Source organism: Eretmochelys imbricata, chromosome 6, assembly GCF_965152235.1.
Source record: "Eretmochelys imbricata isolate rEreImb1 chromosome 6, rEreImb1.hap1, whole genome shotgun sequence".
NCBI classification, from domain to species: domain Eukaryota; kingdom Metazoa; phylum Chordata; order Testudines; family Cheloniidae; genus Eretmochelys; species Eretmochelys imbricata.
The window spans coordinates 83651398-83661218 of record NC_135577.1 but is presented as its reverse complement, the minus strand read 5'-3'; the positions used below and the strand labels follow the sequence as shown (position 1 = coordinate 83661218).

The 9821-nt window shown below is 34.7% G+C and overlaps 1 protein-coding gene across 4 annotated transcripts in view; it reads left to right on the top strand.

Annotated features, from left to right (window-relative positions):
* Positions 1-2930: 2930 nt before the first annotated feature.
* The window catches only part of HEATR5A (HEAT repeat containing 5A), a 119404-nt gene continuing 112513 nt past the window's right edge, over positions 2931-9821 (top strand). For all 4 annotated transcript variants that reach the window (XM_077819003.1, XM_077819002.1, XM_077819001.1 and 1 more), the window contains exons 1-5: positions 2931-3147; positions 4635-4846; positions 7477-7585; positions 8141-8290; positions 8866-9037. In XM_077819003.1, coding sequence (XP_077675129.1) covers positions 3022-3147; positions 4635-4846; positions 7477-7585; positions 8141-8290; positions 8866-9037 — 769 coding nt within the window. In that variant the 5' untranslated portion in view covers positions 2931-3021. The remainder of the gene's footprint in view (positions 3148-4634; positions 4847-7476; positions 7586-8140; positions 8291-8865; positions 9038-9821) is intronic.

The following is a 9821-nucleotide window of genomic DNA, read 5'->3' as shown; positions in this document are numbered from 1 at the left end:
GCACCAGCATGTTGCAATAGACATTACATTTCTTCACTACTGTCCTTGCTTGGAAAGCCGTAGATCAGTACCCTCTTCTGATTTCTTTTTCATGTTAGTGGAGTTTCCAGAGGATGTAAAGGTTCAGAATAAGTGGTAGGTTGTGGCAGGCACACTAGAGGTGTCTGTAGGAAGGGTGTCGTAGATACACTAAGGTGAGGGGAACCTGCTCATAAATTCAGCCAAAAAAAAGTCTTGGAAGGCTCACAGGATGTATTGTTTTGGAAGCTTTGATTACGAAAGGAAAGCATTGGTGTCTAAAAAATGTGAAAAGTCTCCTACCCTCTTGGGTTTAAAACAGTATTCATTCATTCCAATGTTAGAATTATCCTTGGGATAGCAGGAGTCTGGAAAGATCCACTCATCCTGATCTTTTGCGTCAAAGTCCACTATATTCTTCACAGATGCTTCAGAAACCTCTTAGTCATCTTTGCTAGTACCCTCTTTGTTGACTCATACGTCAGTTCCTCTTTGCTTTTATCATTAGCACGTTAAACCAGTTTGAAGATTTTGAAATAATCATATGAATTTGTAATACTTCTTATATGTAGATGCGTATTTCCTTGTGTGTGGGTTTATTTTTGCAAGTCCCATGAAGAAATCAAAGAGCATATCCTTCTAGAATCATAGCCAGGATATTACTTTAGCTGTGGTCTCCCCCCCCTCCCCTTTTTTGGGGGGGTTAAAAACAATTGAAAAGTTGAATATAACATAAACAGAGAAAAGAGATTGTGTCATAAACTACTGTAGTGAAATTTATTAAATTTTAGGTGGAATACAAAGAAATAATGTGCAGACCATTTGAATGTTTTATGCAGGAGCTGTTCAGTGTTGTGATTTTTGGTAGGTGCTCTGAGATAGAAACCAGAAGTAACAGTCAGAACTTCTGAAGTTAGGTTTTTGTTGTTGTATTCCATGAGTAGAGCAGTATTTCTTGGTCTTCATGTGCTCTGGGTTTCATATTTTATTGCTGAGTAGTAGGGTTCTTGATATCCTTCATCCAAGCTGACTCGAAGGGGGAGAGACTGGATTTCCATTGCAGAGTGACGCTGCATTTGATAAGAAGTCCCAGGTAGAAGAATCTATTTTTTATTCCTTTGAAGAGATTTTTTTTCAAAATACATTTTATTAATATATTGTTTAATATATGAAAATAAGCTACCCTTTAGCTTAACTATTTTTTTGTATTTTTACAATTTTTTTATACATGGGAATCTTCTTTGACCATTTTGGGATGCCAGATTTTGCAAAGCAAAGGACGCTAGAAATTTGAATTTGAGATCTTTTTGGTTAGCAAAAAACTGCGGCTTGTAATCATCTTTTAAGATGACTTGGAATTGACTGTGGTAGGTGATTTACAAAAGCGTAGCTAGAAACATGCACTGGATGAGAATTAAGGAGATTGTACAAAGACTGTGCGTAGTATTTCCACACTGTAACAAAGAAGAAACTTTGCCCAAATATGGAATGAAAAGTTTAATCCTCTAGCTCATGTAGGTTAGAGAAAAATGTAAAGTGGATAAAATTAATTTATATGAATACTCTACTTACAGAGTAAGAATGCTAGCAAGCTGTGAAAGTACATGTAAATAAGCAATTTATATATATATATATATAATTAGCCACTTAAATATTTATTTTGGCTGTGAGTTTCTAGTGTAGTACGTTGTCAAGCTGCCTGGTATTTCAGGTATATTTCAAATAATAAATTATATATGACTAATTTCCTTAGGGAGTAAGAGGTGGGCAGAACGTGTTTGAGGGTAATAAAGATAACCTGCTGCTGTGCATATGACAAGCTGAGCACTAAATTATTTAGCATTCCTTTGTGCTACCCATTTGCTGCTTGATATATCATTTTACAATACAGTATTGCTGCTGCATAGAAAGAAATGCATGTTCAGCAGTCTTAATGACCTCTGGAAAGGATCATTTGTTTTGGAGTTTAAGATATGACACTAGCATTTTACTGCAGGCTCAAAGAATATTTTTGTTTGCGATAGATACAAAATTTCTTACCAAATCCTATATTTTTGCTTCTAAAACCTATGTGACATTCCTGTAGGATAACAAATACATATTTAGAATTGTTTTTTATTAAATTTGTTTTTAATTATGTTTGGAGGGTGGTTAGACCCAAAATGTAGTTTTTGAAGGACTGGTGCAGCAAAGAATCTGGATGCAAGTTGTATTGAATTCATTTCTTATTAATTAACTTGTAAAAATAAATTGTCATATTAGTTAACAGGAATTTTTTTAAAAAAGACTGTCTCAGAAGTTTCTTTAAGAATAAAATTAAGTCCCTATATATTATGGATAGATATATTAGTAGAGTAATGCACCAGGCCTTTATGTGAAATGGGGTTTATATCTAGCCAGGGCATAAATTAACATGAGCTTTAATCTCTGTTTTATCCCATGATTTTTAGAGCCCGATCAGTGAACTTTACTATAGATTACAAAATTTGTCACAATTGGGCTTGAATGACCATCATTTTTCAGCAGATGCTCAACAAGGTACCGGAATTTCAAAAGAGACTTGTAGGTGAACTGATAGCTTTGTGAGCAAGCTTACCTGGCATATTCTGTACTATATCTGTCTTTAGTCAGCATGTTATATTAGGTTTCACAGTAGCAGCCGTGTTAGTCTGTATCTGCAAAAAGAACGGGAGTACTTGTGGCACCTTAGAGACTAACAAATTTATTTGAGTACTATCAGTCTGTCAGTTCCATGAGCATAAATATCAACAAGTGCAGCCAAATAAAATATTTAATAATATGTGTGTCCATGTGCATTGGTTACTCTTTTACTCTGAAAATTAGTGTTAATATCAGTAAGCTAAGATTGAAATGTGGTATGATTTCTCTTTTTTAGGAGTTCAGTCTTCTGATTCAGTCACTCGAGTTTGATGAGGCGAACCCTGATTAGCTACAGCTCTGAGTGTCTTAATCTGTAGTCTTTGAGGAGAGAGATTTCGAGGAATGGAGCTGGCTCACAGCTTACTGCTTAATGAAGAGGCATATAACCAGCTTGGTGAATTTCAGAAGGCAGAGTTCATTTTTGAATGGTTGAGATTTTTGGAAAAACTTTTACCAGTGACTAGCAGGGTAAGTATAATATAATTGGAAAGAAATAATATTCCTCAGAGAGAACTATTTTTCTCCATATCCCATACTCCTTATACTAGGTGTTCTATAGGTAGGGTTAATTTTAAAGATCTACTTGGATGATAATATTTTAGATCTTCTACGTGATGTTCTTACTGAACTTCAAGCAAACAAAACTTTTTAAAACATTGCAGAGAATTTATGTTCTCTTCCAGTAAAACAGCTCTTTGAATCTGGTGGAAAAAAATATTTCACAAGATTTCATATTTTACAGGTTTAAATGATCAGCCTTTTTGTATTCTTTGTATTTCTGTATATCTGTACTGTTGTGTTTTTTTTTAAATCAAAACAGTGTGAGAGCTGCTGCTTTTTTGTTTTATCTCCTGTATATACACAGAAAAAAAGTTGAATTAAAAGTCTGTTTAGTGGCCACGTGATAGAATAAATATTACTGCTGCTACTGTTTAGGCAGTAGATCAGTGGTGGTAACCCTTGAGCTGGAGAGCCTCTTCATCAATAAAAGTAGTTGGAGAAATAACTACAATATGATGTTGTGATTGTTGCTTCATGTCCTTGCAGGAGAATGTCAGCATATCATGGCATAATTATTTTGTGGCTCTCTGTAGCTCCATCTGACATATTTCCTCTCTGGTTCCCTTTTTCTTATTGAATGATGGAAGAGTTGGGGTGGGATCCTGCCAACTCTGGCTGCTAGACTTGTCTTGTGTGTGTTCGGTGAGATGGCAATGCCCGTATGATATATACTTTGTTTGCTCTGTCTAAGATTAGACTAAAGATCTCTGACAGAAACATAGAACTTTGAGAGCTTTGCGCAGGGTCCCAAATGCGGCATGTGGCTCCAAAGCCAAAGGGTATACATCGCTGATCTAGCTTACTAGTAAATTGATCTAGATAGTAGTCACTTAGGAACTTGGGTAACTATGTTGGAAAATTGTAAAGTGTTATGATAGTTGCTAATTACCATTTCTTACTCTTTTAAAGAGAGAATACACAAATTGATATTTCCTTTAACCTCAACACTGTAGTCTAATAGAGGAAAATATTTTCACTAAATTCTGATATTTTTAATAACTCTTAATGTTTTTTTCCAGTGTACATTTTCAATAGTTGTTTTTCTGGAAAGGTGCACTGTTTGTGTGTTCTCTTATGAATTATCTTATCTTTTTAAAGAGAGATGGTGAATGACACACACAACCAATAGGAAGAAATTACAGTTTTGTGTCAGAAGGATTCAGCTGCTCTGATGCTGTTGAAAATATTCCTGGGAATAATACTAGAGAAAAGTGTAGATGTAAGAATCTATAACTGGCTCACATATTTCAGACTGTCTGCCATTCAGTCGAAAAGCTGGGTAAAAAAATTGACTTTATACATTGAGAATGTCAAACTAGTTGAAACAAAGCAATCTGGGGAGAAGTTAAAGATAATCATGCTTTAGTTTAACTGGTTACGAACTTTATTTCCAGGCTGACGTAAGGGAAAAACAGAAGAAACTGGCTGAACAACTAATATCTCTGTTAAATAGTTCACCAGGCCCTCCTACCAGAAGGCTCATAGCCAAGAACCTAGCTATACTTTATAGTATTGGAGACGCTTTCTCTGTTTACCAGACAGTTGACAAATGCAATGAACTCATTCGGAGCAAAGATGATTCACCAAGTTATCTACCCACAAAACTGTAAGTAAAAATCTCCCCAAACCTAGTAATAAGAATAACTGTCTTTTTATATCACATCATGCTAACCTTCAAAGACTTCTGAGCATTAAAAATCAAGACTAAACTAACATGAACACTGAAAGCAAATTCAGATTACACTCCTGCATATCAGAAGCACAGCAATTTTATTTTTGATGTTTCATATGCTTCCTTTAGGATAGAATAGTGAATGATTTAGTTATTTTGTGATATAAAATATATAAAAGTTATATAAAATCCTCATTTCATTTTGTAACTTTTGATGTGCCACTTCAGTGTGATTTCTATCTTTGCCATTTTTGGATAAAAATCTCAGCTCTACTTTCTACATACAGTAGAAAGATCAGTAGTTCACTTTCTACTGACATCGCCAGGTACAAGTTTTGGGGAGGAATTTGAGATGAAAGTCTTAAAACATACTGAAATGGAGGGGAAGTTACATTAAAGGGACAAAAAACAGCACAGAATGAGAAGAAAATACCTATTAAGTATTCTAAATACTGTAGATTATATACTGTAAATTTGCTTGCAGTATAACAGTTTAAGAAAGATTTTCACAATGAGATTGTCATGAGAAGTTGGTACTGTCTGGACTTAAGAGTATCAAATATAGAAAATAAAAGCCTGCAATTATGGGAGGGAAGCAGCCCTACCCTGGAGGCAGGCAAAGGAGCTTCATATACCCTGTACTCATGGCTCTTCTGGGTTGCAGCACTTGTGCACAGGTGGAGCTAGTATTTTTATTGCATATATTTGTATTCCATTGAGAAATTCTGCTAATAACAGTGAATTAGTAGGCAACACATTGATTCCTAGGGCCCATTTACATAACCTGTATTTATGTGAGTGATAGGGTAGTAAAATTACTTGTGTGAGTAAATATTGCAAATGGTGTCATTAAATTAAGACAGGTTTCAGAGTAGCAGCCATGTTAGTCTTATGCTCAAATAAATTGGTTAGTCTCTAAGGTGCCACAATTAAATTAAGACTTAGTTCTTAGGGAAATTTTTGTTAACTTCGTCCCTACAATTAAAATTTGAAGGGTATAGGTTTGTTCTTTCTTGACATTAGACTAATTAGAATAGTTTTTTCTTGCATCTGTCAAACAAGCATTCATACAGGACGATGTTACCACTGTACTTTTCATGCCCAGCCAAATCATGGACAAAATTTAAATCTAATCTGTCAGTCTGTAAATTGCTGTAATAAGTCAATCAAGCAATAATGAAGTGGCCTTTGAAGAAAGTGGAATCTTTCTGATGAGAAAAGGGAATTTTTCATAATGTATTTTTGTCATTAGGGAATGACTGTTAATATTAGTTTAAATGAAGAAAAGGAGTACTTGTGGCAACTTAGAGACTAACCAATTTATTTGAGCATAAGCTTTCGTGAGCTACAGCTCACTTCATCGGATGCATACTGTGGAAAGTGTAGAAGATCTTTTTATACACACAATGCTTTATGCTTTGTGTGTATAAAAAGATCTTCTACACTTTCCACAGTATGCATCCGATGAAGTGAGCTGTAGCTCACGAAAGCTTATGCTCAAATAAATTGGTTAGTCTCTAAGGTGCCACAAGTACTCCTTTTCTTTTTGCGAATACAGACTAACACAGCTGTTACTCTGAAACCTTAGTTTAAATGAGTTATTCTGAGAACGTTTTAACTCCCATATTGTAGAACTTTGGGTTTCCCAATTTAATGGAAATATAATATTAGTTTAATGGATATTTTGGAGAATGTGCAATATTAATACATATTCAGTAGGGCTGGTTGAATAGCAAGACAAATGTGTAAAATATACTGTTTGATTAATTTTGCTGATATTCATCAAAATTATTTGACCAATTATAAACCAGTCAATACCCCAAAAAAGTTTTCATTAAGAAATCATTGTAAGGAAAAACCCACTACTTACTGAAGAATATATTTTTTTGCTTTGTGTGTATATAATAAGATCTTCTACACTTTCCACAGTATGCATCCGATGAAGTGAGCTGTAGCTCACAAAAGCTTATGCTCAAATAAATTGGTTAGTCTCTAAGGTGCCACAAGTACTCCTTTTCTTTTTGCGAATACAGACTAACACGGCTGTTACTCTGAAATAATTTTTTGAGTACTGTTTGTCTAGTCCTAATACTCAGCAAAAGTAAACACTGTTAAGTGCTAACTGCAATGTTTGAAAGTATGCAGTATATCAAGTCCGCTTATCACTTATTTCCCCCTGAAATAAACTAATTTTGGAGCGTGTGTTTTTTGGAGGGGGAAGTTGTTCATATTTTCATTTGTTTCTTTCTGTTCCCTCATCAAATACTTGAATAGGTTAGTACTTTGAATTCTGGTAATTGAGTATTTAATACCTTTGGTGCAAGTGTGTACCACTTTTTCAAAGACCCATTTTTTCTCTGATGAATTTCAGTAATTCATTTGTATTACAGGACATTTCTGGGAAGTTGTAACACCCAGTTGATTTTTTTTTTTTATTGTTAAAATTTTTTAGACTTGAATTTTTTTTAAAAAAAATTGAAATAGATCAGCTGATTACTTCAGTCCCTCAGCCTCTCCTCTGTTGTTGCATTCATCTTCACAAGTTTGGATCTGCTTTGTTTTAGTGCTGCAGTGGTATGCTTGGGATATTTGTACAAAAAACTGGGGAGAATCTTGGGAAACAGCTTTACTGATACTGTTGGAAATGTGCTTAAAGCAGTGAAGAATGCAGAGGTAAGGAACCACAAGTTTAAAAGATGTTTGCAGATAAAATTAATAGGCTGTGATGACTCTTAGTAGTGTGAAGAACAATGGGACAAGGTGAATGGTATAAAAAAATCACAAAGTTGCTGTAGGTCATGCCATATAGAAGCACCATCTGCAAATCCAAAAGAATTGTTAGAGAATTTATCTGTAATAATATCAATTGAGAAGGATGAATCACAATTATTGATAGTCCCCTTCATGAATGATCTTGATAAAATACAGTTTTGTATCGTTCATAAAACAGCTACTCAATTACACTTTTTATTTCAAAGCTCAGTTCATAAAACTATCTTGAATTTTATTATGTATGTTAATCATTTCCAGTAGAACTTAGAAGAATAGGTCTTTTCTTTTGGTTACAAAGGGGTAACAAATTACCTGCTTTAACTCACCTTATCATGAATAGAGCTCTAAAAATAAAAGTTCCAATATATTGCAAACATGTTTAAATAATCTTCATTTTCTTTTTTAGGGTTGTTAGTGTTGTAAAATAATATTTACATTTTCTTCCTTTTTTATCAGTCTCAAGGTCGCTATGAGATCATGCTTAGTTTGCAAAATATATTGAATGGCTTAGGAGCTGCTGCTACCCCATGTCACAGAGATATTTACAAAGCTGCACGATCGTGCTTAACAGATCGCTCTATGGCAGTTCGCTGTGCTGCTGCTAAGGTAAAGTGGCCCATTAACTAACTGTTTTTAGTAATTAATCTTCTTAAATATATCTGTTTTAAATAGATGATAAAGAAAAATTAATTTTGCTGCCTAAAAACACGGAAAAGGTTTGCTTATAATACGCATAATTTTTAATTGCTAAAATGTAAATCTATTCTAAAAATGTGTTCCTAGCAAACAAAAAAAATGCTCCCCAAAAAGTAACTCTGGAATTTTAGCACCTAGCAACAATATTGGCGCCTAGTTTTGTTTTCTGTGTATCTGAAGTTATGCCAGGTAGGGTTATTACTTCCAAATGTGATTTAAGATGTTTTCATATGTCTCCCAGAAATTGTTAAACTAAGAACAATGAGTAAGTTTAGATTACTTGCATTATCAGACATTGTCCTGGCAGTAAATATTCAGATCCCTTTAATGTCAAGAACTGTACATATTTTTATGAAATCCTCTTATCTTCTATGTGTTATCTTGCAAGCTAAAATGTGTATCAAATGCCTAAATGCTTTTACACAATATCAGAATATATATGGTGAATATATTTTTCTCTCCCCACTCCTCCCCTTTTTGTCTAGTGTCTTCTTGAACTTCAGAAGGAGGCAGTTTTTATGTGGAGCACAGATCTGGATAGCGTTGCAACCCTATGTTTTAAATCATTTGATGGTTCCAATTACGATGTGCGGATAGCAGTTTCAAAGCTTTTAGGCACAGTGTTGGCTAGAGCTGTGACATGTAAACAGGCAACAGGTAAAGCAGATGTTTTGTTTTTCAGTAAGAATTTAGCAAACTTATCTTAGTTCTATAAATCATATATAATCCATAAATAAAGGCTTAGATTAAAATGCAGACACCAGATACTTTGTTTAAACAAACTAATCTTTTGCTGCATTTTAAACCACTCTTTTGCTGCATTTTACAGCATTTTATAATGGTGATGTAGCCCTGTGTTTTTTAGTTGGATCATCTACTTTTGCATTAATAAACCCCACATTTGGGGGAAAATTTACTTGGAAATACTATTTAGTTCCATATGTATATCTACTCCTCAGAGGGTGAAGGGATTTTCAGCTACGTGAAGGTGGAATGTGGCTTTGTAAGGGCACCAAGCCCCAGGATCTGTGGGGAAGTCTGGTTATATAACTCTATAGATTTTGGGACATCCGCTCAGAGTGCCTGTCCTTCAGACTCATTAGTAGCATGTTTCTCATATGAGCTGACAATGACACCTGGCAACAACTGCATGTTCAACCTTTTTTGCTTCTTGAATGGTAAAAGTTCTAGAGAGTTACTGCTCCTCTGTGTAGTGTTTAACATTGGATTGATTTTTTTCATTGGTTTACCAGGGCACAACGTTGCCTAGAATGGCTTGTTGCTGTATCTTTTCCTTTTCAGCTAGCCATGCCACCTGAAATCAAACATAGTCCCAACTGTGTAGTTGACTGAGTCTTAGTCACACAGAACTCCTAGCTGTGTTCATGCGGAGACCCTCTTGCCCTCTGAGGAAAGACTAGGGATCATAGACATCTTCTCT